General features: G+C 58.5%; 11 protein-coding genes across 11 annotated transcripts; 6 read left to right on the plus strand and 5 right to left on the minus strand.

The window, feature by feature from the left end:
- Positions 1-65: 65 nt before the first annotated feature.
- THITE_160123 (uncharacterized protein) lies at positions 66-408 on the minus strand (the record flags this gene model as incomplete). The annotated part of the gene is made up of 2 exons (XM_003654514.1): positions 66-195; positions 263-408. The coding sequence occupies 2 exons, from the start codon at positions 406-408 to the stop codon at positions 66-68; spliced, it is 276 nt and encodes a 91-aa protein (XP_003654562.1).
- Positions 409-1493: 1085 nt separating this feature from the next.
- THITE_2117654 (uncharacterized protein) lies at positions 1494-3059 on the plus strand. Its single transcript, XM_003654515.1, has 4 exons — positions 1494-1846; positions 1916-2256; positions 2320-2846; positions 2903-3059. Exons 1-4 carry the CDS (start codon positions 1572-1574, stop codon positions 2912-2914), a joined length of 1155 nt encoding a protein of 384 aa, XP_003654563.1. The 5' UTR covers positions 1494-1571; the 3' UTR covers positions 2915-3059.
- A 1212-nt stretch (positions 3060-4271) lies between these two features.
- Positions 4272-6033, plus strand: THITE_2117656 (uncharacterized protein). The gene is made up of 5 exons (XM_003654516.1): positions 4272-4932; positions 4996-5092; positions 5155-5357; positions 5454-5857; positions 5954-6033. The coding sequence occupies exons 1-5, from the start codon at positions 4586-4588 to the stop codon at positions 5983-5985; spliced, it is 1083 nt and encodes a 360-aa protein (XP_003654564.1). The 5' UTR covers positions 4272-4585; the 3' UTR covers positions 5986-6033.
- Positions 6034-6327: 294 nt separating this feature from the next.
- Positions 6328-9935, minus strand: THITE_2117659 (uncharacterized protein). Its single transcript, XM_003654517.1, has 3 exons — positions 7469-9935; positions 7160-7419; positions 6328-7097 (listed from the first exon to the last, which is right to left on the minus strand). The coding sequence occupies exons 1-3, from the start codon at positions 9652-9654 to the stop codon at positions 6496-6498; spliced, it is 3048 nt and encodes a 1015-aa protein (XP_003654565.1). The 5' UTR covers positions 9655-9935; the 3' UTR covers positions 6328-6495.
- Positions 9936-11019: 1084 nt separating this feature from the next.
- Positions 11020-13010, plus strand: THITE_2117664 (uncharacterized protein). The gene is made up of 2 exons (XM_003654518.1): positions 11020-11368; positions 11471-13010. The coding sequence occupies exons 1-2, from the start codon at positions 11199-11201 to the stop codon at positions 12879-12881; spliced, it is 1581 nt and encodes a 526-aa protein (XP_003654566.1). The 5' UTR covers positions 11020-11198; the 3' UTR covers positions 12882-13010.
- Positions 13011-13107: 97 nt separating this feature from the next.
- THITE_2117667 (uncharacterized protein) lies at positions 13108-14910 on the minus strand. Its single transcript, XM_003654519.1, has 3 exons — positions 14160-14910; positions 13644-14094; positions 13108-13566 (listed from the first exon to the last, which is right to left on the minus strand). Exons 1-3 carry the CDS (start codon positions 14801-14803, stop codon positions 13345-13347), a joined length of 1317 nt encoding a protein of 438 aa, XP_003654567.1. The 5' UTR covers positions 14804-14910; the 3' UTR covers positions 13108-13344.
- A 308-nt stretch (positions 14911-15218) lies between these two features.
- On the plus strand, positions 15219-16031 carry THITE_2117669 (uncharacterized protein). Its single transcript, XM_003654520.1, has 4 exons — positions 15219-15450; positions 15504-15574; positions 15633-15757; positions 15827-16031. The coding sequence occupies exons 1-4, from the start codon at positions 15390-15392 to the stop codon at positions 15942-15944; spliced, it is 375 nt and encodes a 124-aa protein (XP_003654568.1). The 5' UTR covers positions 15219-15389; the 3' UTR covers positions 15945-16031.
- An 86-nt stretch (positions 16032-16117) lies between these two features.
- Positions 16118-16853, minus strand: THITE_2089728 (uncharacterized protein; the record flags this gene model as incomplete). The annotated part of the gene is made up of 2 exons (XM_003654521.1): positions 16118-16743; positions 16832-16853. 2 exons carry the CDS (start codon positions 16851-16853, stop codon positions 16118-16120), a joined length of 648 nt encoding a protein of 215 aa, XP_003654569.1.
- Positions 16854-17624: 771 nt separating this feature from the next.
- THITE_2117672 (uncharacterized protein) lies at positions 17625-20047 on the plus strand. Its single transcript, XM_003654522.1, has 3 exons — positions 17625-18037; positions 18118-19481; positions 19551-20047. Exons 1-3 carry the CDS (start codon positions 17900-17902, stop codon positions 19732-19734), a joined length of 1686 nt encoding a protein of 561 aa, XP_003654570.1. The 5' UTR covers positions 17625-17899; the 3' UTR covers positions 19735-20047.
- Positions 20048-20379: 332 nt separating this feature from the next.
- Positions 20380-21351, minus strand: THITE_52270 (uncharacterized protein; the record flags this gene model as incomplete). The annotated part of the gene is made up of 4 exons (XM_003654523.1): positions 20380-20594; positions 20687-20845; positions 21096-21232; positions 21281-21351. 4 exons carry the CDS (start codon positions 21349-21351, stop codon positions 20380-20382), a joined length of 582 nt encoding a protein of 193 aa, XP_003654571.1.
- Positions 21352-22206: 855 nt separating this feature from the next.
- THITE_125079 (uncharacterized protein) lies at positions 22207-26026 on the plus strand (the record flags this gene model as incomplete). Its single annotated transcript, XM_003654524.1, has 3 exons — positions 22207-24864; positions 24904-25742; positions 25882-26026. The coding sequence occupies 3 exons, from the start codon at positions 22207-22209 to the stop codon at positions 26024-26026; spliced, it is 3642 nt and encodes a 1213-aa protein (XP_003654572.1).
- Between the last annotated feature and the right edge of the window lie 450 nt (positions 26027-26476).

Raw genomic sequence — 26476 nt, forward strand, 5'->3', positions numbered from 1 at the left:
TGGCCTAACGCGTCCGACTAAGCAAAACAAAATTACTCCTTGACTCCGAGTCCACCCTCCCCAACTTAACACGCGTTTCCGTTTCTGTCAATGTGCTTGGTGGTGACGTGATTCCCATTGCGGTCTTTGTACTCGACAGTCAAGTGCTCAGGAGCATTCGGGTCGCTCCCGCCAGTGTGCCACGTGTTCCCACCGCTGTGAACTAGTTAACAGTGGTTCTCATGGTCGATGCTCAAGCGAAAGGACCTGTGCCGAAACCTACACATGAGCCGGGGTGCATCGGACTACAGCACTCGACAAATCTCTGGTGTCCTGCTGCGAGTAGGCAATGACGGCTTCCTCGGCAGAACGGGTTCTTTTGAGTTCATCCGTGAAGGCGACATCGTTGACATCAGTTATCGGCGCCATCTGTGCTTCGAACAAGCCAGTTGAAGGAGATACGATCGGCGAGGAAAGAAGGACGGAACGGGCTGTGATGGGAAGAGCGAACGAGAATCAAGAGTCGCAAAACAGGAGAAATGGAGATTTATATAATCGTCCTGCACGATGAGAGCGTTCGAGTATGATGCTCGAGACGCCTGATGCACAGCCGCTGTTGGTAAGGTAGGTAACCTCAGGTCATGCCTCCCTCGGCGCGTCCTGGCGTGCATGATGCATCCCTACCCAGGGAGTTGAAACCTAAACGATCGACTAGTTGCCTTCATCTGCAAGGCAAGAGGTCATGCACGAGACGCTCCCCAGGTCTCGGCCCAAAAGCGCAGCCTCCCTTCGTGACGACAGCCGCCCACCAGCGCCTAGGCGCCTACAAACCCCTGCCTCGTCGCGTCTCGCGAAAGACGAGGGAACAGCCATGCAGTGCGCTCCAATCAATTTTGGTCGCCTTAGGCGGCTAACATCCACGCTAACCCTGCTTCTTAGTGCAGGGCCCGTTGAAAATGCGGCGTTCCCAAAAGCGGGGGACGAGGCACCTAGTTTTTCCGCCCGTATCTTTCAAAAAGGGTATGCATGTTAGGCTGATTCGCCGTACCCGCCTACCCGGCGGGTCGTCGTTAAAGAGGTCCCGCCAAGACTAATTTCGGAGACTGCCGCTTACAAGTATTTACAATCGCCATAGGGTAAGCGGGGCCGCAACGACTTCGAGCAACATCAACAACGAACAATCGCAAAGACTCGTCGCAACAATTTTATACAACTTCACAAAACCTCAACCAAATCGAAAAAAAAAAGAAAACCAAGGTAACCTATACCCTAACTATAACCCGTATCCTAACTATACCCCGAACCCTAACCAACGGGGAGCTAGCGCTACCCCCTATACCCCTAGCGAACTAACCGCTTAAACGCCTTGGCGATAGTGTAAACGCCTTGGCGATCGGGGTTGTGTAAAAACGTTGTAAAAACATTGCCGACAATTGGCCGAAATTAGTCTTGGCGGGACCTCTTTAACGTCTACCATTCGGCGGCTGCTGATTGTGCAGCTTCGAAATTGGCAGCGTCGAACTTGGCAGTCTCAACTTGAAAGGCCGATTGGATCTGTCCGAAATTCCACCAGCTTCTCCACCACCTTCGATATGGCGCCCACCGGGACCGACGATCATCATGCTCCTGTCGCTCCGGAGAAGGATCCGTCTCCCGAACATGCTGCTGCTCACGGAGATGGGACGGCCGAAACGTCCCGTGACCAAACGGGCATCAAAGACATCGAAGAGGGCAGTCGCGCATATCGACCTGGTGGATTCCATCCGGTTTACATTGGAGACGTGTACGCCAGTCGATACAAGATTTTGAACAAGATCGGATACGGGGCCTACTCGACTGTTTGGTTGGTCAGGGACCTGTCTAAGCCGTGAGTCAACAGCTGCCTTTAAACCGCTGTTCTCCTGAGGATGCTAATCTTTGCCGAATTCGTTTGCAGTGATGATGATGAGCACAAATTCCGCGCTCTCAAGGTGCTCAGTGCTGAGGCTTACAGCCCCGACAAGCCCATCTTTGAGAGGGAGATCCTCACTCATCTACGCGACGGAGACCGTCGTCAGCTCGGCTACCGCTACGTTTGCCACCTCGTTGACGATTTTGAGCACAATGGCCCCAACGGTACCCACGTCTGCCTTGTGTTTGAGCTCATGGGGGAAACGCTGCGAAGCTTCGGCGCCTGGTTCAAAGAAAGCATGATCCCGTACCCGGTCATGCGCAGGTTCGCCATCCAGCTGCTCCTGGCCCTTGATTTTGCTCATGAGCATAACGTCATCCACACAGGTGGGCTTTGATCAGTCCTTTACGCTTTTTTTCCTGACGCCTTTTGACCATTGGCTGCGGCAGATATCAAGCCGGATAATATCTTTGTCAAGTTCCGGGATCCTTCCCTCATCGAGTCAAAGTACCTCGCTAGCGTCCCCGTTCCACAGCAGAACAAAGCGGAAGAGAGGTATTCTCCGATCCCGTCCCGGCCACTCCGCTACTTCTACTTCAATGAGGAAGACTCGCGGCGCGTCGTCGAATTTGACATTGCCCTGGGAGACTGGGGTGTCTCGAGCTGGATCACGCATCACCTAACCGAGCGCATCCAGCCAGTGGCTCTCCGGGCCCCCGAGGTCCTGATCGGGGCCCCCTGGGACCAGAGTACTGACTTGTGGAACCTCGGTGCTCTGCTTCTCGAGCTCTACCGCGCTGTGCGCATGTTTGACGGCAGAGTCCCCCCCGACGGACATTACGAAGTCAAGCAACACATAGCCGAAATCGTGGACCTTTTTGGGCCGTTTCCGAAAGAGCTGCTGGAAAAGGGGAACCAGGAAATCGTCAAAGACATCTTTGATGAGGACGGAAAGCCCAGGGGCTTTCAGCCACTGGTTCGCCCACCCCTCGCATCAGAAGCCTTCATGCCCAAGCTCAATGAGGAGGCCAGGGCCGAGTTTGATTCCTTTCTCAGGACTATGATGAAGATCAATCCTGCGGAACGCCCCTCAACGGAGGACCTGTTGAGGCACCCTTGGTTGGCCGCGATGCGGTAAGCCCCGAGTCAAAATTCGGACAGAAAGGGTGGGTCTTGGGGGTCTTGGGAATGAGCCCGGGTCAGCGAGCGCAGAGACATGCATCAAGCTTGGTGCTTCCTGCGGCGGAGGGAGAATTAAGCCGCTATGGCCGGATGTCAGAATCCAGGTTCGTCTGCGGGGAGAAGGAAAAGGGCTAGGTGCTTTTTCACTCTGCTACTGAGCTGTCCATGTCGTCGGGAATGAGTACAGGATGAGCTTTCTCGTAATCAGGGCAGACGACCAGGAACCAGACGCTGAGCCGAGCTGCCACCAATGAGTCCACCCGCCACATTCCACTGCAATATCCGACTCCTCCCACCCCCATTCTTCTGGTCTATGACAAAGCGACGAGCACGGTGCTGCAGATCGACCCGGACAACTCTGAAGCTTCCAACCCGGCACTACCTCGGGAGCTTGGCATCGGCGTCTGTCTCTTGCCCTCTCCCCCCCACCCCGCCCCCTACCCCCGGTAGTCCGCCAAAGCATGGAAGCCGGCGGCGGCGATCGACTTCAGTGTTGATCCCGGGAGCCCTAGCCACCTCCGGAACTTCTTTTACGACGAGGATTGATGGATGAACGACCACAGTGCTGGCCAAGGGTGGCCAAGGCTCAAGAGCGATGATGGAGGGGGGGAGGCAAGACGCTCATGAACCTGGGCGAGCACTATAGCTAGATAGTGATCCTTTCACCCGCTCCTGTCTAGCCCGTCTCACAGATTAATTCCCCAACGCGTATGGCTGGCTTCCGCAGCTCGGGCGCGACACAACCCTCGTCGCATTCCAGGTCTACCCGGAGCAAAGTGCCACGACGCACGCTTCGCCACGAGGAGTAGGGATCGTGGAATGTTCGATGCAATGGAAACATGCTGGCTGAAAGTCAGCGACTCACGGGATCAGAATCTCCGGCGCCAACTAGCTCTTAGGGTTGCTCACCTTGTATGGGGATGCAATCCAGATGGTGTCCTCGTCCATATTATTACCCTGGGTCTGTCAAACCACCCCCTGACAGGTCAAAATGTCAGCTCGCCACCCGGACGCTGTTGCTCGGTGTTTATTTCATGGAGCCGTCCTATCACGGATCTGCCGCACTATTTACACGTACAAGGCCGCAGCCCCCATGACGTCGCGCCGGCATTTTTACCTGCCCGATGCGGACTGTGCCGTCGCGGTGGCCATATCATCCCCCCTACCCGTTGTATTTACCCCACCGAATCCCAAGCAAGCTTGGCCACCGCTCCAATGACTCCGATAGGCCATAGTGGGAAGCAACAATATCCAAATGGATATTGTCCATGTACCGCCCACTGTTCTCATGAACTCGGCATTTCAGCCATCCGTGCCACGACGGCAGTTGACGCCGAAAGGGGGAAACTCTGGGGGCGCCCCGTGGGGTCGGATGCGTGTCCTCCTGGCTGTATAAGACGAAGCCACGGTCGCATCCTAAGCCTCGACCGCCAGCTGCTAGTTGTCCTCCTGCTGCCTTCCTACCGTTACATCCCTGGCCCCGTCTGAGCGTTACTGCCATTCCCCCGAGAGAGCAGCACTCGAGAACTCACAATGAAGTGGACTACTCAGTCTGCGATCCTCGCCCTCTCGGCTCTTGCCGAGGCAGCGCCCCAGTTCGGCTTCGGCGGCGGCGTGACCATGCTGCGGTTCGGCTGCCCCCAAGTCGTCATCGACCGGATAGACCCCTTGGTCAACCCGGGGCAGCTGCCGTCGCCGCACGTTCACCAGGTCGTCGGCGGCAACGCGTTCAACGTCACCATGCCCACCGACGACGTCTCCAAGCATGCCACCTGCACCACCTGCCAGTTCGCCGACGACTTCTCCAACTACTGGACCGCGAACGTCTTCTTCAAGGCTCGCAACGGGAGCTACAAGCGCGTTCCCCAGGGTGGCGCTGCGTACGTGGCCTGGCATTCCGAAGCAGTTTGCATCTTGGAGATCCCATGCTGACCATTTCACAGTTACCAGTTCAACGACAGGTTCTCCACGCAGATTGGCGGAGGCATCCTGATCTACTACGTTTCGGCCCAGCCGGGCAAGATCACCGCCTTCAAGCCAGTCCGTCAGAGCTCCGTCCGCTGTCCGCTCTGCCGCCGCAGATAACTGACCATACCATCTAGGGTTTCCGCATGCTCGTCGGCGACCCGAACATGCGCTCGCGCCCCGACACCAAGCTGAAGCGCCAGATCTGCTACCGCTGCTACACGGGCCCCAACTTCGGCGGTGACACGGGTGCGCCCTGCATGGACGACAACGTCGACAGCGAGGCCTTCCCCAACAAGGTCTGCCCCGGCGGCATCCGCTCCAACATTCTCTTCCCGACGTAAGATCCTCCTCTCCTCTCGCAGTCTCATTCCCGTATCCCCCCCAATCCCAAAATCCTCCTCTCAAAACTAACCAACCTCCCCACGTCACACAGCTGCTGGGACGGCAAGAACCTGGACACGCCGAACCACCAAGACCACGTGGCCTACCCAACCACCGGGCCGGCCAACTTCCTGAGCCTGGGCGGCAACTGCCCGTCGACGCACCCGGTGCGGATCCCGCAGCTGATGTACGAGGTCGTGTGGGACACGACCGGGTTCAACAACAAGGACGAGTGGCCCGAGGACGGGTCGCAGCCGTTCGTGCTGAGCACGGGCGACCCGACGGGCCTGGGCCAGCACGCCGACTACGTGTTCGGCTGGCGCGACAACGCGCTGCAGAAGGCCATGGACACCAGCGGCTGCATGGGCGCCTCGTGCGCCAACCTCGCCCGCCAGGACATCAACACCGCCAAGTCCTGCACCGTGCGCCAGACCGTGCGGGAGGACTACAATGTTTGTAAGTACTCACCCTTCCTCGTTCTGCTTCGGTCCTTCTCTTTCTCTTTTTTTCCCCGGAGGGGACAAGGCTTTGGCTGACGAGTTGGTGTCGTAGGGCTCGAGAAGCTCCCGGGCATGAACATGTAAAGGGGCTGGCTCGCCGGAGAGCTGGCAGGACACGAGTGAGCGGGAGTGGAAGGGAGGTAATTGGTGTCGCACATGTACGTCTTTCACCGCTGCTCATCAACCGAAATCCAGACCTTCCTTCCGACAGGACGGGCGGAGGTGTGGAAAGCCCTGGTCGTGGTGCCGGAGAGGGCATGCTAGGGAAAGAACTTTATTCACTTCCCAAGAGGTGTCGTTATTGTTGCCCCTGACAAGTTGTTCGCAAGCTATACAGTTTGGTAGTCTATAGCATGGCTGTAAGAAAGAGACCATCATCAGTATCGTGAGCTGTTGCGCGTGGAAATCGTAGGGTAGGAATGCTGGAGCAAGGGAACAGATACGTGGACATGATCTATTTGCACCTGCACTGTGTTACTCTTGATCTTTCTGCCAGCGGCAAGGTCCGAGCCCCGCCTCATCCCACCTCAACTTCCCTGGGCGTCAAACCGGCACGCACCATGGCTGGGCCGCACCTGGAGTTACAGGTGCTTGTCAACGGTTTGGAAACCCCCGGAACTGACCTGCCAAATTCGAGTCAACCTGGAACACGTCCTCGCCCAAGAGAGACAGGCTTGCTTCCCAGGGGCTTCTTTCATATTGAGGGGCGAAAGTGTTAAAGTCCACTGGCGGTCCCGAGCTGAAGAAGTGGCCATCCGCGAATCCCGAATCATCTGCGTGTGATGTGTGCGCGACCTCGGGCGTGAAGCCCGGGGTCGGGAAGTTGACATGAGGGAAGCTCTGGCCCATCGAAACCGCGGCTTGGGCTGGTTGGTATGAAGTAGACTGCGCCAACGTGTACGTGACGGAGGATGGAGTCTCCGGCATAAAACTCATCGAGGCCACCGAGGCTTCCCGCGTAAGCAGCTCGCTGCCTTGCGTCTGCCACAGCCGGAATGCCTTTTGAAGAGCGTCCTCGATGATCCGCGGTATTGCCTCCATCGGCAGTCCTTCGTGCGCTTGGAGGTGACGTCCGGCATGCTCTTCGGCTGTCCTGGTGAAGAGACCGGGCATTTGTGTCAAGAGGAAGTGTTGGAAGTTTAGGCTGACGTGAGGCTCGGAGGCCGCCGGAGCAAGATCCTCTGCAGGCTCAGGGTCTGAACTAGAATCAGCGGGCGGCTCCCCATCAACCGGCTTAGGACTTGACAAAAGAACATACAAGGGGAGGGGATGTCCTCATTGGGAAAGAGGATCTGGTATATGTCCCTCCATTTCTCTTCGTCTGTCTGACGCCGCGTTGTGTGCTTCCTGGACTTGAGTTGCTTCTCCTGGTACGTCGTAATGTCTCCGGGGTGGACCACGTCCAGAACCTCGCAGCCCACGACGGACATCTCATGTTCAGCAAGCGCCTTGGCATCGCTAAAAGTCTGCTTGCACCTTGGACAGTGCGTCTTGTAATGTCGGCGATACAGATGCTCCCTGCTCTCCTGATTAGCCTTGGCCAAACCAGGTGGTGGTCAACACGCACTTCAACCTCGAGATCGTCGACCACGATCTAATCGTGCATACTTCATGGGCGTGAACGTTGTACTTGTGGGGATCATGCTTCCGGAAGGGACACGCGAATCTCTTCGCAGACCCCGAACTGCGTTTAGACAGCGAGGATGGCGGCCGGCATCCGTCGCCCTCCTCCTCCTCCTCCTCGTCTTCATCCCCGTGACCAAGCGAACGTGCATTGGGACGCAGGCCCTGGCCGAATCCATGGCGCGACGGTGCGGGTTTGCGTACCTTTCCTGAAGAGTCGTGGTATTGCGAAGAGTCGATGCCCCTGCTTCCCACGCATTGTCTGATCAGCGTATCCCAGTCGTGGTTGTATCGGGTCCAAAGCCGCAGCATGCCTCGATCCAGAGCCTGTTGGAAGGAAGACCTCCATTTCTTGGTCGCAGTTGGGATGTCGCCAAACCCCGGCCAGGAATCGGGCTCTGAAAAGCTGTCGTCTGACATCTGTTCGCTGGTGCTATCGTCCAATCGTTGGGAGCCATCCCCAGTGCGAGTGGACAGGGTGCTTGAGCTTGCGTGTGGTCTGACCGATGATGCTGTGGCCGGACTTAGAACTGATAGCCCCCTCGAGTCACCTCTCGGCGAAGGGGGTTCAGGGGGTGTCCTAGAGACACACGCATACTGCTTGGCTGCCAGCGTGGCCGAGATAAGAGGGGAAGGGGCGTCGACAAAAGGCACTCGTGGCATCGCGTTTCCTGGCCGGTCTATATCCGGAAAGAGGCCAGCATGACGAGAAGTCGCCAGGTTCCGGGCGCTTTCAATACGGCGAAGGGCGCTCTTCTTTGGGGGGAGGGTTGCCTGAGGGTCCGCGGCATCGCGTGGTTCGGGCCCCGCAGAAGTCAGTGGCAATCGTGGTGGCTGCGGAGTCTCCCTTCCTGCTACTGGAGCAGCTCTGGACGTTGGGTTACCAGCGCCCATTGCCTGGGTCGTGTGCAGGCGGGAGGATGCGTGAAGCAAAGGAATCTGCGGGCTCAGAATTCGGGGAGGCGCTGTAGGTGGCCGAAGCGGGGCAGGCAAGGGCGAAATGGGGGAAACAACATCGTCCTCTGCTTGAACCGAGGCGGGTCGCAAATCCGGAGAAAGCTGGGGAGGGCTCTGGCTGAGGCTCTGCAATCTCGGCTCCACCGTCCGTAAGTGAAGTTTGCTGATGAGGCTACTGACGTTGCCCTCTGGTCTGACATGAGCGCTGCGGAAGGCCACGGCCGCCACTTCCTCAGCGTTCCTGGTTCCTGTCGCAAAGAACTCAAGTAGATTCTGCAAAGAGGAGGAGGACTCGGTGGCATCGTCCGCCCGGCCTGTCGTATTTGGGTCCCAGAAAAGGCGCAGCTTCGTGCCCCGTGCTTGCTCCTCCTGGTTGATCAAGGCTCTCCAGGCTGCTTCCAGCCGGGGCTGATGAAGCAGTCCATCAATGACACGGGTGTGCTGCCACTCCGACTTCTCTTTGCCCTCATCGTAGTGCCTGCCGACGTGCTCCAGGTAGTCGTTGCGGGACGGGATGGAGGCCGCGCAGAACCCACAGCCCCATGCGCTTCGGATGGGAGAGTACTGAACGCGGTTGGAGGAACCCGTGGCAGGGTCGAGGCCGTGTTCACTCTTGAGATGCTCGGCCAACAGCGCAGGCCGCGGGAAGTGGGCTGCGCAGCTCCGGCATGGGTATCGTTCCCGTCGGTCATGGAACTCGAGCTCGTGGAGCTTCCACTCCGTCTTCGAGTCGAAAGCTGCTTCGCAGAAGGTACACCAATAGCGAGGGCGCTGCGGAAAGCTGCCTTTGCGGTGCTCCTGATGCAAGGGACTCGTAGCGGAGACAGGAGACTCAATTGACGACTGACGGGCCGAGTACCGTGTCGAGGCGGACGCTGTTGATGCTCTGACCGAAAAGATGCTAGGAGCGACCGAATCCCTGCTACCGGCCGTCGAGGCAAGCGAGGCCCACGAGTCCCGGATCATGCCATCTTCAGGCCCCAGTTCCGGCAGGTGGGCATCGAGTACGGTGGCTTTGGCCACTGCGGACATGGAAACTTGAGCAGGAGGAACGCCGGCGGCACCGGCTCGGTTGACGGCGGCTCCTGAGTCCTGAGCACTGGTGTGGGCCGTTGTCATGTCATTGACCGGAGTTGGAGCACCAGGTCGGCCGAGCGGATGTCGCGAGTCCATGACGAATGAAGAGTCGAACGGGGCCAACGTCTCCAGCGCCGAGTTGTCCAGAGGGCTTTGGAAACTGCGATCCAGACCCAAAACGCCGAGAGCAAGGGGTTCGAGGCGGGCTTATCAAGGGAGCAACTGCGGCGCGTCCCGCTGCGCGGCCGCCAAGAGGCCAATCCAACGTCGCGCAAGGGATGCACCGAGCCAGGCGTTCAAGCCGGCAGTCTCGCGACAGTCTTGGTGTAACAGTGGGCGGCCGAGGCGTGATTGTGCGTCGATGATGACCCGGCCAAAAGGTTCAACGTGGCCATTCGCGCCATCGTTTGCGGTTGTTGGTTATATGACGTAGAGAAAGATGGTGTCCTGGACAAGGCTGCCAGGGGTCGGTGAGGGCTCGCTCATCGCAGCTGCGCACAACGTCTTGGGAAAAAGATTGGCCTTTGCCTATCGCGGAACGGCTGACCGATCAGAGTAGGAAAGGTGCCGAACCACTGGTAAGTGTTTCAAGCGTCCTTTGGCCTGCTGATTGGCCGGACGTGCCATTTCACCAATTACAGCCAATTACAGCAGCATCCATGTTGCCAGCCTGTCGCTGGCTGACCGTTCGCCATAGGGGAAGGAATTCTCCTTTTTCGTGCTTTGGGGTCATCTTAAGCCCCGGTTTGGGTTGCACCTCGGCCCACGCCTTGGCACTCCGGCGCGCCGGAAACCGAATGTTGGGATCGTCAGCTCGATGCTTCCGAGCAGGGGAGCAGGGGGCAGGACCGAGAAGGACGGGCCAGCTTTCCGAGATGGTGTCGAGGCCAGCGGCGTATCCGGACGCAGAGACAAACATGGGTCAGACAAAACTCATCCCGTCGCGGAAGGGCCGGAACAAGTGCAAAGCGGCCGCAAAGGGCGTTCGGCTGTCGTTGAGCGACGATTCGGTGGGCTGCATCAACGGGCATCGTTGGACCTTGGAGGCCATTCGAGGTAGCAACGGGCATTGTTGGACCTCGGAGGCCCTTCGAGGTAGAGAAGAACCGCACATGAGGTGGGCGCAGAACGATTGGCGATCGGGGCCCGGCAGCCGAGCATCACGGCCAATGACAGCATCCTTAAGCACACGCATTACGGTGATGCGGCAGGGACTTGAGTGGTAGGGCTGAAACTTGGTCTGGCGAAAGCCGATCTGAACTCTGGAGCCACGGCACGCTGCATGACGGGCCCACGGAGCGGCCGCTGCCACTTCCCAGCTCGGTTGGTCCGAGGTTTCGGATGATGACTGCTGCCGACAAATGAAAATGGTCACACACGTGACCGAGGCCCCACCAAGTGAGGAAAGGCTCGTTAATGGGCCTCGACTGACCTCTGCCAAGCCATTCGCACCGCGCATGGCTCGTGCGCAAACCTGAGCTTGCCGGAAAAATTTCCCAACCTGAACTCGAAGGGCACGGGAAAAAAAAGTATCGCCTGTGGAAGCAAGTTGTTGCGCAGGCTCGACAACACGCCGCCAGCGCCTCGGCCAACTCAATTCGCCGCCCTCTCCGTGCTTGATCCAGCGACTGGCCGAAAAAATGGTGGTGGTCAACTATCTGCTCTTTGAGAGCGCCGTCGGCTTTTCGCTGTTCGAGGTCGTGCACCAGGCCGATACCGTCGGCCTGGAGCTGCCCGAGGTCAAGGATGCGATGAAAAGCCTCGACAAGTTTGGCAAGATGGTGCATTTGCGTAGTTTCAACCCGTGGACGTGAGTACATGGAACCTCAACTGCCAGCGGACGCGCCGATGCGGGCTTCCCTCCCGGCAGCGTCCCGGTGGACGTCCACCTCAACTAATAACTCTCCCTTAGCTCTGCCGCCCATGGCTTGGAAGCGATCAACCTCATCTCCGAGGGTATCATGCCCGAGCATCTCAAAAACACCCTCGAACTCAACCTGCCGCAGACCAGCGGAAAGAAGAGCAAGATCGTGCTGGGAGTTGCCGACAAGAGGCTAGCCGGCGAGATTACCGCGAACTTCCCCGGCGTTCAGTGCGAGGCTGCCGACACCTCCGAGGTCGTTGCGGCGCTCCTGCGTGGCATTCGTCTCCACGCCAACAAGCTGCTCAAAGGTCTCCAAGATGGCGACATCAAGCGCGCACAGCTCGGTCTCGGCCACGCCTATTCCCGCGCCAAGGTCAAGTTCAGCGTCCACAAGAACGACAACCACATCATCCAGGGTATCGCTACCCTCGATGCTCTTGACAAGGGCATCAATCAGGGCGCGATGCGTGTGAGGGAGTGGTATGGCTGGCACTTCCCCGAGCTCATCCGGATCGTGTCCGACAACAGCACCTACGTCAAGCTCGTTCTGGCTGTCGGCGACAAGAGGACACTCACCGACGAAAGCGTGGACGATCTCGCAAACGTTCTCAACCAGGACCTGGACAAGGCTCAGGCCATCGTTCAAGCTGCCAAAGTCTCCATGGGACAGGACATTAGCGAGACCGACCTAGCAATGGTGAGGGACCTTGCGTCCAATGTCTCCAAGATGGCCGAATACAGACGCATCCTCGCCGAGTCACTCGACAAGAAGATGGGCGTCGTCGCCCCCAACCTTCAGGTCATCCTAGGCACCTCTGTTGCGGCTCGCCTCATCTCGCACGCCGGTTCCCTGACCAATCTCGCCAAGTACCCCGCCTCGACCCTCCAGATCCTCGGCGCCGAGAAGGCCCTCTTCCGGGCGCTCAAGACCAAGGGCGCGACGCCCAAGTACGGCCTGCTTTACCAAAGCTCCTTCATTGGGCGTGCCGGCCCCAAGGTCAAGGGCCGCATCTCGAGGTACCTGGCCAACAAGTGCTCCATTGCCAGCCGCATCGACAACTTCTCGGAACATCCGACGAAGCGATTCGGCGAGGTCATGCGTGAGCAGTTGGAGCAACGGCTCGAGTGGTACGCCAAGGGCACGAAGCCGATGAGGAACACCGAGGCGATGGAGAAGGCTATCAAGGCAGTCCTTGCGGATGGTGACGACATGGACATCGACGACGAAATGATCGACCACCCACACCCCAAGGAGGCGAAGGACAAGAAGGAGAAGGAAGGCAAGGAGGAGAAGAAGGAAAAGAAGGAGAAGGAGGGCAAGGAGGAGAAGAAGGGAAAAAAGGAGAAAAAGGATAAGAAGCGCAAGAGCGTTGGCGGGGAGGACGTCGAGATGGTGGACGTCAATGGTGACGGCTCGCATAAGAAGAAGAAGAAGAGAAAGTCGGGGGCAGCCGAGTAGTCGGCCCACCGTCTTTGTCTTGGGTATTCTTGGCACATTTTTTGCTCGGTCTTTGCTCTACTTTCCTCGGAGTTCTTATGCGGGTTCGGGGTCGGGCAAATGGAGTTATTGGGTTGTGGGCTTAGATGCCTTATTTTCCAATGGGATGTATCATACCATGGCACAGAATCGGAAAGATGGCTATGGCAGAATCTGCCTGATCTTGACTTCCCTTTGCCCGCGCAGGGCAGACTCTATGGCCCTGCCGAACAGGGAACATGCATTGCGAAGGAGGCTCAAGATCACCCTGTCTTATCATCGTGCTCAATCTGCAAGAGGACCCGGAAGGTCCTATCCGTGCCATACGCCAAGCCGTTGGATCTCTACTGAACGCCACACGCCAACACTTAATGACCTCGTGTGCGAGAAGCCCTCGTTTCTCGCGAAAACCAACCAGCTCCCAGCGCTCCATCGCTTCAGGCAATCACGCCCCTTCACTGCCAAATTCTCTTGTCCACTCCTCGTTCTTCTCGAGGTCCACTTGCGACACAGTGGGCCGACTCGCCTTGATGGCCCTGATGAAGTCCTTCTTCTCCACCACCGGCTCGAGCAGCTCTTCTGACGACACCATCTCCCAGGTCATCTCCTCCGCCTGAGGGTCGCCCGGCGAGCATGGTGTGACCTTCGGCTTGCCGTCGACCATTACCTAACAGATCCCCATAGTTAGTACGTACAGCAAGGAGATCATATGAAGGGGGCAAAGGGCGGCGGCGCCCGGCATACCCTCTTGAAGTGCGTTGCTTGCTGGATCTTGCGCACGGGCTGCATCAGCGCGTCCTGCACCACGATGCTGATGTCCGACCCGGAGTAGCCTTCGGCCGCGCGGGCCAGCTCGCGGAAGTCCTCGGGCCGGAGCGCCGTCTTGGTGTCGCCGACCGCGAGCTTGAACATGGTCGTGCGGGCGGCGAGGTCGGGCAGGCCGATGTGCACGCGCCGCTGGAAGCGCCGCCGGATGGCCGCGTCCAGCTGCCAGGGGATGTTGGTCGCGCCGAGGATCAGCACGCCCTTGGTGTCCTTGCCGACGCCGTCCATCTGCACGAGCATCTCCGTCTTTATTCGCCGCGACGCTTCCGACTCGCCTTCCCCGCGCGGCCCGCACAGCGCGTCGATCTCGTCGATGAAGATGATCGACGGCTTGTTCTCGCGCGCCATGGCGAAGAGTTGGCGGACTAGCCTGTCGGGAGCGCTTCGTCAGCAGGGCTGCCGATGACGTTGAAGCGGGCGGATATTGCTGCCTACCTTTCGCTCTCGCCCATCCACTTGCTCACCAGATCCGAGCTACTCACGCTGAAGAACGTGCTCTTCGCCTCTGTCGCGACGGCCTTGGCCAGATAACTCTTGCCTGTTCCTGGCGGTCCGTACAGCAAGATACCCTTCCACGGCTGCCTCTTGCCATGGAACAGGTGGGGGAACTTGATCGGCAGCAGAACCGCCTCCTTGAGCGCCTCCTTCGCTCCCTCCAGCCCAGCAACGTCGTCCCATCTAACGTTGGGCCGCTCCTGCAAGATGGCGCCCGCGAGCGCATTGCGCAGCTTCTTGCTGTCCTCATCGAGCGAGTCTCCGCCGTCCTCGCCCGCCTCCTTCCCTTTCCCTGTGCCGCCGGTCGTGGTGCCGTTAACACCCACCATCCCAGGCTTTTTGCGCTTCGCTTCGGCGTCGGCGAGGTGCGCTTTGAGCTTCTCGGCGCGGTCCATGTACTCTCCTGTCTTGGCGCGGATCATCTCCTTGGACTTTGGGTTCTTCTCCCATTTTAGGGCTAGCATGAAGAGTTCGAGGGATTGGTAGTAGAGCTGGTAGGCTTTCTCGTACTGGGCGGCATTGTCGGCGTCGATGGCTAGGCGGACCTGCTTGATTGCGCGGTCGAGGAAGTCTGTGTTCGACATGGCGGGCGAGTTTCGTCAGGCGCGCGGGGGCTTGGTCGAGTGATCGCGAATTGCGGAGTTGTTTAGGTGCAGGTTGCCACAGAGGAGATTCAACACCCGTCCGTGGCAATCGGCGAGAAGGGCCGGGGAGCAGGAAAGAATGCTGACGCCGGCCGGACGAATCTTGAATTCGCGTGGCGCGTGGCCGGGGTTTTAAAGTCAGGCCGGGCGGACAATGTTTAGTTCGCCTCGAGGACGTTGTTTCCAGAGCTGGGAAGCCAACCAGATGTCAGCGCTGGGAATGGTTGCTGGCCAGGGAGCCAAGCATGCAGTTAGGACGCGGGGCCCACGGATGGCGGGGCCTCGGCTCGGTGTTAGCAAATTGTATGCGAACCCATACTCAACGATAACAAGCGAAAGCTCCGGGCAGGCTCCCAGAAAATCGACAACTTGACTGTCGCTTCTGGACCAGGCCGAACTCACCACAACAGTTGCTGCCTAAATCGGGTCAAGACTGGGCAAAGCCTGAATTCTGAGCGGCGTGTTCAGCTGACGAAGTTTCTCATCTTTTGACTATTGCAGCCACATTACCACATCACTCGGTATAATGGCCGACATCCAAGCCAAGCTGCAAACTCTCTCTGAGGAGTTCACCAAACTCCAACAAGGTACTGCTTCTCCCGGAAGATGCTGCTGCCTCCCTGCTGACCAGGCCTCCTAGACCTCCAAGACGCAGTTCAGTCGAGACAAAGGCTTGAAGCCCAGAAACAGGAGAATCTGGGAGTTCAAAAGGTTCGCCCTTTACCACGTCAAACACTGTTGAAGTTGCATGACTGAACGTACTTCAAAGGAGTTCGTCAAGTTAAAGGAAGGCGAGACCATCTACAAGCTTATCGGCCCTGTGCTACTTAAGCAGGAGAAGACCGAGGCTGAGAGCACCGTCAAGGGGCGGTTAGAGTTCATCGACAAGGAGATGTGAGCTTTAGCATTGCACCCCTCCTCTCGCCTCGAAGTAGAACCTGCTAACTCGTTGCTTATCTGAAGCTCTCGGCTGGAGAAACATATTAAGGAGACGCAAGGCAAGATCGAGAAGAAGAAGGGCGATATCATCCAGGCGCAGACCAGCGCTCAAGCTGCGGGAGCACAGGCGGCCAATGCCTAATGATAGGGTGGCCTCGCCTCAGCGTCGCCTCAGCCAGCCCGCTGACGGAACGATGCGTTGATAGAGCCACAGCTGGCTTAACGATAATAAAAGATACCCCCAACGCCACGCTATGCTCTAAGAAGAATGGAGATGATGACGCTATTCGTACAGATACGTGTCCACCAACCATCTCAGTTCAACGTCATTATCGTGAAACCCCACGGCAGCCCCATGTTCTTGCAAGGCCGGTCGCTCACCCAAGCGACAGCATCGCTCAAGAGATCCTCCCCTGCGTTGCTTAGAGGCAGGCGGTCACGGCGGACGACCTCCTGTTCCTCGATAGCGGCCATCACAAAGTCGACGATGGAGCTTTTGGTGTAGCAGGAGCTGAACAGCGAACTGCCGCCGATCTTCTCAAGCATCAACCGTCGGTGCTCGCTCTCGGCAAACCGCTGCAGCTCCCGAGAAAAGATCGCATCAGACAGCACCGAGCCAACGGAGCTCAGACGCCGGAAGAGCAAAGTCATGCCTGCCACGGCCTGCACGAACAGACAGGACTTGTCGTGGTCGTCGAGTCCCGCGAGAATCCTCACCGTCCTTTCCGTGACGAAGGCGAGAGAGGTCGTGTCGAAGATGGCGCTCAGAATCCTCTCCAGGGCAGAAGACTGGGCAAGGATGCCGTCGGGGTCGTACAGGTTGAAGATGGCCCGGATCTTGGAGAAACATTCGCTCAGAAGACTGAAGAGACAAGCCTCTGCTGGGATGGCTACCCTGCCTAGGTCCAGGCTGAGGCAGTCTATGGAAGCCTCAATGCTTGCTGGAGGGAGTTAGCTCAATGGTCTGAGCAGGCTTGGGTGCCGAAAGTGCGCAATCACCTTGGCATCTGAGGCGTCCGGAGCTCGTACGCGATTGATGGGCCGAAGGCATTTTCTGGAAGGCAAAGCACAAACGTTTAACTACGGAGAGGCAGAAAACGGAGTCCAAGTTTCACAGGGGAACGAGGGGAGAGAGCGAAGGTGGTGGCTAAGAAAGCTGTATCAGGCGATGTTATACCCAGCCGCCCCGGGCCACCTGACCGCCTCGTGATCAGAACAAGGGAAGGCTGAGATCTGGGCCAGGACTCGTGGCATGGCGTGGTTTGTGCCATTCGGGGACCAGGGTGAGAGGCACCCATGACCCGGTTCATCCCGAGTAAAGCCATCTCAGCAAATCAACAGACTGAAGCAGGTCCATCAATGTTTGCCAGCCGTGGTAGCAGGACAGGGAGAGGCGAGATTTGTGTTTCTGGGAGCCCTGCCCACGATTCCGATTCATCGCGGCAGGCAAGGAGCAACAACGAACAACACACCGCAACTATCCGAACGTTACAGGCACAGGTACACAGGGATGTCAGTGTGCGTTGTCGGGTGTGGACGGGACAAGGACTGTATGTGCAAATGTAGATACAGCATGTTCCCTAGATATCTTTCCTCTTCTGCATGATGAGAGACGGTGATGTGGTCACCAGCCTGAACCGGGATCGCGTAGGATTTCAGACGTAAGCTTTCTGCTTCCAGACAAGTAAAATTTTTGGCGTGTTCTCTCGAGAGTTCGGGCGGCTCAGGCGGAGTGACGCAAACCAGTGGCTGACTCAGCTGCCCCGCGTAACCATTCACCTCGCAGCGCGTCCGGGAAGCAACGCGGCAGGCATCCGTGCGATAGCGGGGTCAGATGCCACCTGCCGTTGTTACGCGGCCAGCAACAAGGCAACTTTCTGCACATGCTTCGTTCGTCAATTCTCCAAGGTGTGCCTGTGCACACGGATGATTTGGTGCTCCAGGCAGCCACTCTACCTACCGTCTCTGCTCTGAAGTTCGCGATGACCGCGACCACTCTCCGGTGCACTGTGCGGTAGCCTTTCATCCGATCACAGCTCCTTCCCGCGCGATCACTTCCTCACCTGCTCGTTCTGCCGCTCGCCTTCAGATTACAAGATGAACAGCACCGACTTGAGCCTGGGCAGCAGGCCCATGAGCGCAAAAGAGCTGACAGAGAAGGCGAAGGCATTTGACTGGAACCCGCGCATAGGCTTCAAGTACTGGGCTCGCGCCGCCGAAACCATTCATCATGAGGTTCGCTCTTTCCCCGGGAATCAACAGCTGCCATCCCCCACACCTCAGTTCATACCTGAGCTAATCTTTGGCTTCCCCAGGGTCAAGTCTACTTGCGCGAAGCAAACATTCCCCAGGCGTACCTCGTTCTCTATCGCTACTCCGTCCTTGTTCTGGATTACCTTCCCAAACATCCCGAAGCTAAGGAACCCGAGGCAAAGAAAGCCGTCCGCCCACTACGGAAGCGCCTCCCCCGGGTAATCGGGATTCTGGAGGCGCTGCGACCGGACATTGATGAGATGCACCAGAGATGGGTTGAGATCTCTAAGGTTGGTGCCTCGGACGCACCACATCACATACCGACCTCGCCCTACGCACGACATGCTGCGAACGACCCGGCTCTGGCCTGGAACTACGCCTCGCCGGCGAACATACTCGACGCGAGCGACTATCAAGATCTCGCCGTCGATCTGGCCAGAAAGGAAATGCGCAGGCGGAGGCGCGAAGCCGCTTCGCCAGAAGAGGACATAGCACGAAAGCGCCCCACGTATCTGGGAGACAAGGACGCCGCAAACGGGAGGCACGCGACGCAATACATGGACGATGATGAGCTTCGGAGACAAATGGAGGAAACACGGCGTCAATTAGATCGAGCACACGATTATAGAAGCCGAGAACCCGATGACGTTGGAGATGTTGTTCAGCCTTCCACCTACTACTACCCATCGATCAGCAGATCCTCGCCACTGCACTACGAGCGTCCACCTTCGCGCGACTACGAGCGTCCAATTTCGCGCGGACGCGTAGAAGGCCCGAGACCACTGCCGCCCCGACCGCCCAAAGAACCTCGAGCCGATCGGTCCCCTGTCAGGCCGACACCGCGACCGCGACCGGAGAGGGAGGAGGAGTATCTTGAGCGATCCGCCTCCCCGCTGCCGCCGCCACCTCGGCCGGAGAAGGAGCCGTTGCCTTCCGAGTTGCTCCAAGATCTTGGACCAGGACCTGATGGCGCACCTGTCCCCCCTCCGAAAGCCCCAACTGAGGTCCCCAGGCCAAAGAGAATCACCTTCCGGCCCGCCGCCTATCTCGAGAACGGTGACCCCATCCGACCCGTCTTCTTACCAAGCGCATTGCGGCAGCGGTTCTTGCGGATCGCGGAGGACAACACCCGCCAAGGGCTCGAGATGTGCGGCATGCTCTGCGGCACCACGGTCAACAACGCGCTCTTCATCTCGCACCTGGTCATCCCCGAGCAGAGATCCACGTCTGACACATGCGAGACGGAGAACGAGTCGGCCATGCTCGATTTCTGCATCGAAAACGACCTGATCGTCATCGGCTGGATCCACACCCACCCGACCCAGACCTGTTTCATGAGCTCTCGCGACCTGCACACCCAGGCCGGCTACCAGGTGATGATGCCCGAGAGCATCGCCATCGTGTGCGCGCCGCGCCACGAGCCCTCGTGAGTTCCCGCTCCCTCCTCGAGGCCTGTTCGTGTCCGTCTAGCCACTAACACTAACCTTCCGTCTAGATGGGGCATCTTCCGTCTGACCAACCCGCCCGGCCTCCCGCACATCCTCTCCTGCCAGCGGACCGAGACCTTCCACAGCCACTCGGTCGACAACCTCTACGTCGAGGCAGGGCACCCGCAGGGCCACGTTTATGAGTCGAAGACCCTCGAGTTCGAAGTGTGCGACCTGCGGCCGGGGCATTAGCGTCGCTTCGACGAGGACGATGCTGCGGTAGCAGACCCCGCCCCGCTTCCGCCGCCTGCACGGTTTTTGCTGAGCGGCTGGTGGGCGGGAGCGGCTGATTTTTTTTTGGACCGCTGGAATTTGCACTTGCGAATCGATGCTTATATTCCGCGTGGAGTCATGAGGCCCTTGGTTGTGGTGTTCTTTGCGATGTGGTTGCTGTTTCGGGGCTGATGGTGTGACTCCTTGCGGTGGAACCTCGCGAACAAAGCTGCATGGCGATGGCGTCTGGGTCATACTTGGGAGATTAGGGCTGGGGGTCCTGCTTGCATTTACTTGCTTTGTTTTTACACTCTCGGCCACAGAAATCTGGGGTTGATCGCTTTTCATTTAATTCTTTTGCGCTCCGTTCGGACGCCTGGGATGGGGGAAGAGTCATGGATGCCAACGGCAGCTACTCCAACCTTGCAAGGGAAGACAAAACCCGCGAATGATTAGCTGTAATCTAGCGCAAGCATTAGTGGGTTAAAGGCATGCAACTGTCCTCACGCATCGGGTCCCTCGGCTGTGGCGTGCGTGCTGTCGAGATATATCCCTAGTTCTTTGCTCTCGCCACAGTCTTCTGGAGCATCTAATTCTACTGATGCTAGCTTCTCTTCCCGTTGATCATGCCCGCTCTCCAGTTAGAGCCAGGTTCTTCGATCCCTTGCCGCCAGCGAGCCCATCCAGGTACTTGGACGTCACGTCTCCCAGCACTGAACCGCCGTAGGTCTTGCCGATGATCATTCCCATCAGCTCGGCGTGGGTGATGATTCCCAGCCGGACGGCGTCGTGGATCTGGTCGTACAAGCCGTGCTGGGTGACGCCGCGGCGGATGCGCTCTGCAAATCAAAAGGTGGTCGGACGTGTCAGCCGCTAGTTGAGGGCCGCTGGGTACGGTATGCATTGCCCTTGACCGGAGAATGCAACGTACTCTTCATCACTGTGTCCCGACCCTTGTACAGCTTGATGTCGTACCGCTGCAGCGACGAGGAGGCGTACTTGGTTTTGAGGCTGACCGGGTGGCCGAGACTGGTGATTCTGTAGTCGAGTCCGCCCTTCACGCTCTCGAAGTTGAAGTATCTCGGCAGTTCTGTGTTTTGACGGGGGTGGTCAGGTTCCGTTCATCTTTGGATACTTTAGAGATGACGACATGGGGATCAAGGGAACAAAATCATTGCCTTCGCCCTGCTCGGCTTTGGCTTTGTTCACGACTTCAAGGCCAATCGCTGCAGCGTCGATCTTGGCCTCTTGCAGCGTGGTGCGGATAGCATCGTCGTCCTCTTCTTGGTGTTAGCAAACCCCTGATAATCATGACCCGGCCGAAGGGGGACAAGACGGACTGTACACCACGATGCCGTGTTCGAATCTCGACACTCCCGAGTAGCAAATGAGGTAGAACGAGTCGACAAAGCCCACCAGCCGAACCTTGCCAGCCCATCGCTTGCCGTTGATCATGATGTCCCAGGGGTGGATGTCACTGTGCCGTGTAAGCCCTCTCTTCTCAACTGCTGGTGCATCCACCTACTAATCGCATTCGACACTCTTTTGGTTGACCGATCGACCATGCACTTGGAGAACTCGGTGGTACGAAGCCATCGCGTTATCAGAACCAAGCTGACCAGGGGAAAGGGGGCTGCCAGAGGGCACAGAACTGTGATACCGCCACGGATGCTGGACTGCGTGTCGGCGAGGGGAAAGTGAGAGTCTGCTGGGCCTGAAACGTTGATCAAGGGTCAAGAGCAAAGTTTACAGATCAGCCGAAGAGACCGGCTGCGTGCTTTCCTGCTTGATGCTCGCGGCTCATCGGCACCTGGGCTCTCTTGCCAGCGCCTGCTCCTGAGCTAGCCACGTCGCAAACCGCGGAAACGCTGAATTTCCATTGCTTGGGAGGTTTTCAAGTGCAATCTCACGCGGGCGTAAGGCGTCAACGCCATTCCGAATCCAGTAGTTGACATACGCTGCGCCCTTGAGTCATTGGGTCAGGCCTTGCACGATGGCAGCTGAAAAACCACCGTGGAGAGGGGCATGGCCCAATGGCTGGTAGAACAAAAACACCGATCGCCGTCGGTGATATGCCAGCTGCGGACTTGCAGTGCGCTAGGGAGGCTGTACATTATTTGGTTTGTGTGATGGTATGTACTGCGTTGGAGGCATTGGGAGCCTACACTCGGCCCAACCGCTTCGGGCGTCAACACGGATCCCCCGTGTGCCAGGCGGCGACTCAACATTGCTTGATAACACCTTTTGACTGCTGAACTTGTCTTCCTCTTGAACTGCAGTTCTCTTGATGGTTGACGACTCGGCGCCCCTGAACCATCTCTGAGTGACTCTTGATTCTCCAAAGACACACTTCCATTTTTTTTTATTGCTGTTCTTTGACACTGCAGCAACATGGCCTTCCCCTTGGGCGCCATCAAGGCGCAGAGCAATGTGCTTGGCAAAGCGTTTGAGATGCTGGAGGAGAAAGATGTGACGCCTGCCATGCTCGCCAAGGTCTTCAAGGACATCGGCGAGAGTCCACAGAAGCTCCAATCCCTGTTGAAGCTCTTTTTTGTGCCTTGGGTCAAGCCGGAGTTTGTGCCTGACCAGGACAATGCCGTCGCCGGCTTATCGGACGTCGAGTTCCTGGGAACTGCCGACCTCCCTGCGGACCAAATGCCCTTTCGCATGTTCGACGTCGAAACTGGCAACCTCGTGGAGTTCCCGGCCATCGGCGTGCGGGGCCAGTATTGCATGCTGTCTCACCGGTGGAAGGGAGAAGAGTTCACGCTCAGCTACATCAAAGATGCGCGCGCAAAGGAGCTCGAGCGCGCCAGGGAGGCCACCCGAGACGGTCGCGGTGCAGAGGACTCCAGCAGAAAGAGCGACATGGAGTTGGTCTTGGAGCAATGCAAGCTCGACCTTGAGGAACAGGAGCGTTTGATACGAGAACTCGGCGTCAAGGACGGAGTGGCCCACGCGGGCCAGGATGTCGACATCGGCGGCCTTCTTGACCGCCGTCTTCAGGCCCAGGCTGCTGAAAACAGACTCGGATGGGCAATTGAAGCCGAACATTCGGCTAGATCCAAGCTGCATTTTGCCCGGATGGAGTGCAAGTTATTCAGCGACCTCCTCGCAGAGATGCGGGAACAAGTTGAGGAGAAGATGGAGCAGCACCTGGGCAAGAATGCAGTGGATCTTTCCACCGAGCCGCTATCGCGGAACGATGTCGGCAGCGACGTCGTCAAGATGGCTCAGACCGCACTCGAGCGGGCCCTGGCGAAGAGTCAGGCCGCGCAGACGGCGCACAACCAAGCGGAGGTCGACATCGAGTTCTTCCGGAAACATCGTCACCTGCGAGATGCGCTCGACGAGCTGGTTCGCCGCATCCAAAGATGGAAATCGGCCATCAAGATCCAGCGGGCAATCCAGCATGCGGACCACATCTTCAAGACCAAACTTTTCCACCGGCGGGAGCGATGCTACTTGTGGACGGACACGTGCTGCATCGACAAGACCAACGGCGACGAGACCTCCCAATCGCTGTCCCTGATGGGCGACTGGTACGCCAAAGCCGAGTACACGCTGGTGCTGCTGGACACTCCCTCCAACGCTTTGGACGCCGTGCAGGATTGGCGTTGTTTCGAGGCTGGGAGGTGCGCACCCGAGGTGGCCGGTCCGCAGCAGTCGATGGCAAACATCGCGGACTTTGCGGCCATCAAGGGGTCCGGGTTGGAGTGGTCCACACGGGCTTGGACGCTCCAGGAGCTGGTGATGAGCAAGACGACTTTCTATGCCAACTCCAACTGGGAACCCCTGAGCCGACCGGTGGAGAACCTGGGATACTTTTACTACCTGATCCCTTTCATCTCTTTGCACACCCGGGGGGACAGCGGGAACATCTTCATGCCATCGACCGCCGCCCACAACTTGCAAGGATTCTTGGACGCTGCCAGTCTAAAGACCATCCTGGGCGAGCACGAGGTTGCGAGGGTGGCGCAACGGCTCCAACAGCCCACGGAAAGGAAGGAAACCGCAGGCGATGGAACCGAAAATATCGAGAGGGCCATCCAGCTCATCGCTCTCCTCCAGGGCCTCGGGGTTAACATTCCCGGCGACCTCACCACGGAGACGGCGACATCCGAGCTGGCTCGGGCGGTCTACCTCGCCTCGGCAGACTTGACTCAGGGCGAGATAAGGGACAATGAGAACGGCCAGCTGCTTCTCAGACTGATAGAAACCCTCCTTCTCCGATTGAAGGAATACCTCCCAGAACCAGACATCGCGTTGCTCCGTGCGCACCTCAGTGAGGAGGGCAGGAAGGAAGAAGTCGCACAGCACGCGATCAACCTCGTCCTTCAGTGTCTGGTCGCGGAGACTCGGGAACTCGTCCTCGCTGACCGGAAGTACGTCGCCGAGTTCGGGCAGATCCAACAGCTCGAGGCCTGGCAGACAGGAACGTGCAGAACCGGCTTCCCAGCCCAGAGCGTTTTGGAAGTGTCGGGAAGTCGGTATGCTACGGTTCCGACCGACAGAGCGTACGCGCTGATGGGCATCCTGGACGTCCGCTTCCGCACCTTTCCAGCGGAGGGCTACACCAAAGCGCTGTCTCGACTGCTCGATGAGGTGGTCATTACCCGCAACGACGTCTCGGTGTTCAACTGGACCGGGATGGAGATGGGCAGTCCGATCCGCGGGAGGTCGATGTATCCCGTCTCGCACACGGCCTACGGGAACCAGGAGGATCGGAGCAGACGGTACAATCTCCTCCTCTCCGCCAAGGTCCAGGACAACATGGACGAGGTGTTGGCGACCTACAACAGCGTCATTCAAACACTGCGCAGCGCCATCAAGCTCGCCAAGGAAAAGGAGCACAAGAGCCTTCCCTTGAGATGGATTGAGCGGATCGTGCAGCTAATCCAGTTCAACACCTACAAAGAGCTCAAGCCGCAGCTGGATGCCTTTGGCAAGATCATCGGGTACGTCCGAGAGCTCTGCATAAAGGAGCAGAGGGAGAGAGAAGAGCGGGCCGCGCGGAAAAAGGAGGGGGCGCAGGAGCCAGGAGGTGCGGGCTCTGCCTCATCTTCTGGGCCCTCCGGCAGCGGGTCATCCCGTTTCAAGCTGCCTTCAGTGGCATCGACGCGGCAGAACACTTCCTTCAGTCTGAAGGAGAAAAAGGTCTCTTTAACACGGCCCTCTCTGGGCGCGGGGGGCGAGGCTTCGGAAACCTCTGCCAAGAAGACATCGAAAACTTCGCTTGGAAGTACCATGAAAAAAGCCTCCTTCGGGCTCTCCAGGAAGGGCTCCAACCCCGTCGAGAACGAGCCAGTTGAAGAGCTCCCGGATCCAGAGCCTGCGGATGTCTCCCCCGCTCCGCCACCGCCCTACGAGGAGGCCGCGACTCTGCCAGCGCAGCCGTCATGGCACGCCCTCGATCGCGCAGTGATGGATTACCTGTCCAGCCCAACAGAGCAGCGCATTAAGCAGAAACTTCCTCCGGAGATCGAATCCATCACCGTCGAGCAATCCATCGACGCGTCTGACGGCGGCCCTCCCAGCGATACCTTCAAACCCCAACAACCCTTACTCCAGCAGCAGCACAACCAAGACACCATCTCGCCCAACCCCATCATCGTCACCAACTCGGGCATCGAAGGCCTCTTGGACATCCAGCGCGTCATCGTGACCATGATCGACGCGGACAAGCTGCGGCGGCAGATCGCGGCGGCCCCCGGCCCGGACGCGCGCATCTCCGGGTGGTGCTCCATCAGCACGGGCTTCGCGCGCGTCGTGACCAGCTTCGCGTGCGCGCGGCGCATCCTCGAGCAGGAGCTCGACGTGATCGAGTCGATCGAGGCGCGCGTGCTGCACGAGCAGGACCGCGACGCGGGCGAGAAGCGCTTCGAGAGGCTGCGCAAGGACCTGACTGTAAAGACCACCGCCAGCACCGCCGGCGCCGGCGGCCCGGGTGGTGGGACGGGGACCCAGCCGGGTAAGCCGGCCACGGAGTCGAAGAAGGGGAAAGGCGCTGGCGGCGCGGAGCAGAAGGAGGAGGTGGTGGCGGTGGCTCAGAACCCGGCCGACGACGAAGGTGAGAGCAACACGGCCGAGGAACGCCACGTCAGCCGGATGATCGATTTCATCCAGGAGCCGCAGCTCGAGCTGGTCGCGGGCGAGTGGGTGCTGGCGCGTTTCTCGGGCGCGCCGGGCGCCAACTGGTTCCTCTGCCATCTGGAGCTGGGTCCCGGGCGCGGGCAGTTCTACGGGCACCGCATCGCCACCGGCGCCATAAACTTCCACGAGGCGGCCCCCGAGCCGGGCTTGGTCAATGCCTGGCAGACGTACATGGATCGGAAGAAGCGCAAGATGTGCTATATCCTGAGGGATTATATCACGAGCAGGGCAATGAATAGGGAAGGGGAGGAGAAGTTGATCGCGGGGAGTGAACTGGCGAGGCAGGGCTTGGATATAGCTGCGAAAGGAGTGGGATCCGTCCTGGGAGGCAAGCCGTCAGGGGGGCCGGCGGGAGAGAAAGAAGGCGAGCATGATGCAAAGGGTGCTGACGAGGAGAGTGATGATTCGGACGATGAGAAGGGAAAATCAGACCATCCCCTAGCAAAGGTCCTGGAGCATGGCAAGTTGGCTGCCAAGGCACTCGGCGAGTTCACGCTTCTGGCTGCCATGGAGAAGTTCCTCGAGATGCGGGCCGACCACCTGGACAAGACTCTGGCGACCGCGGTGC

Source organism: Thermothielavioides terrestris, chromosome 3 (genome assembly GCF_000226115.1).
Source record: "Thermothielavioides terrestris NRRL 8126 chromosome 3, complete sequence".
Classification (NCBI taxonomy): Eukaryota; Fungi; Ascomycota; class Sordariomycetes; order Sordariales; family Chaetomiaceae; genus Thermothielavioides; species Thermothielavioides terrestris.

What these genes read in the sequence shown, in the direction of transcription:
- THITE_2117659 (XM_003654517.1), bottom strand. Translation starts at nt 9,654, where the DNA reads ATGGACTCGCGACATCCGCTCGGCCGACCTGGTGCTCCAACTCCGGTC. An exon ending in TCGACGATCTCGAGGTTGAA is followed by an intron (nt 7,420 to 7,468) that starts GTGCGTGTTGAC and finishes TCAGGAGAGCAG; the next exon opens with GGAGCATCTGTATCGCCGAC. An exon ending in TGAGGACATCCCCTCCCCTT is followed by an intron (nt 7,098 to 7,159) that starts GTATGTTCTTTT and finishes ATTCTAGTTCAG; the next exon opens with ACCCTGAGCCTGCAGAGGAT.
- THITE_2117672 (XM_003654522.1), top strand. Translation starts at nt 17,900, where the DNA reads ATGAACAGCACCGACTTGAGCCTGGGCAGCAGGCCCATGAGCGCAAAA. An exon ending in CCGAAACCATTCATCATGAG is followed by an intron (nt 18,038 to 18,117) that starts GTTCGCTCTTTC and finishes TGGCTTCCCCAG; the next exon opens with GGTCAAGTCTACTTGCGCGA. An exon ending in GCGCCGCGCCACGAGCCCTC is followed by an intron (nt 19,482 to 19,550) that starts GTGAGTTCCCGC and finishes CCTTCCGTCTAG; the next exon opens with ATGGGGCATCTTCCGTCTGA.
- THITE_2117654 (XM_003654515.1), top strand. Translation starts at nt 1,572, where the DNA reads ATGGCGCCCACCGGGACCGACGATCATCATGCTCCTGTCGCTCCGGAG. An exon ending in GTCAGGGACCTGTCTAAGCC is followed by an intron (nt 1,847 to 1,915) that starts GTGAGTCAACAG and finishes ATTCGTTTGCAG; the next exon opens with TGATGATGATGAGCACAAAT. An exon ending in GCATAACGTCATCCACACAG is followed by an intron (nt 2,257 to 2,319) that starts GTGGGCTTTGAT and finishes TGGCTGCGGCAG; the next exon opens with ATATCAAGCCGGATAATATC.
- THITE_2117656 (XM_003654516.1), top strand. Translation starts at nt 4,586, where the DNA reads ATGAAGTGGACTACTCAGTCTGCGATCCTCGCCCTCTCGGCTCTTGCC. An exon ending in GTTCCCCAGGGTGGCGCTGC is followed by an intron (nt 4,933 to 4,995) that starts GTACGTGGCCTG and finishes ACCATTTCACAG; the next exon opens with TTACCAGTTCAACGACAGGT. An exon ending in TCCAACATTCTCTTCCCGAC is followed by an intron (nt 5,358 to 5,453) that starts GTAAGATCCTCC and finishes CACGTCACACAG; the next exon opens with CTGCTGGGACGGCAAGAACC.
- THITE_2117667 (XM_003654519.1), bottom strand. Translation starts at nt 14,803, where the DNA reads ATGTCGAACACAGACTTCCTCGACCGCGCAATCAAGCAGGTCCGCCTA. An exon ending in TGGATGGGCGAGAGCGAAAG is followed by an intron (nt 14,095 to 14,159) that starts GTAGGCAGCAAT and finishes CGCTCCCGACAG; the next exon opens with GCTAGTCCGCCAACTCTTCG. An exon ending in AAGCAACGCACTTCAAGAGG is followed by an intron (nt 13,567 to 13,643) that starts GTATGCCGGGCG and finishes GGGATCTGTTAG; the next exon opens with GTAATGGTCGACGGCAAGCC.
- THITE_2117669 (XM_003654520.1), top strand. Translation starts at nt 15,390, where the DNA reads ATGGCCGACATCCAAGCCAAGCTGCAAACTCTCTCTGAGGAGTTCACC. An exon ending in GTTCACCAAACTCCAACAAG is followed by an intron (nt 15,451 to 15,503) that starts GTACTGCTTCTC and finishes CAGGCCTCCTAG; the next exon opens with ACCTCCAAGACGCAGTTCAG. An exon ending in AGAATCTGGGAGTTCAAAAG is followed by an intron (nt 15,575 to 15,632) that starts GTTCGCCCTTTA and finishes CGTACTTCAAAG; the next exon opens with GAGTTCGTCAAGTTAAAGGA.
- THITE_2117664 (XM_003654518.1), top strand. Translation starts at nt 11,199, where the DNA reads ATGGTGGTGGTCAACTATCTGCTCTTTGAGAGCGCCGTCGGCTTTTCG. An exon ending in CGTAGTTTCAACCCGTGGAC is followed by an intron (nt 11,369 to 11,470) that starts GTGAGTACATGG and finishes ACTCTCCCTTAG; the next exon opens with CTCTGCCGCCCATGGCTTGG.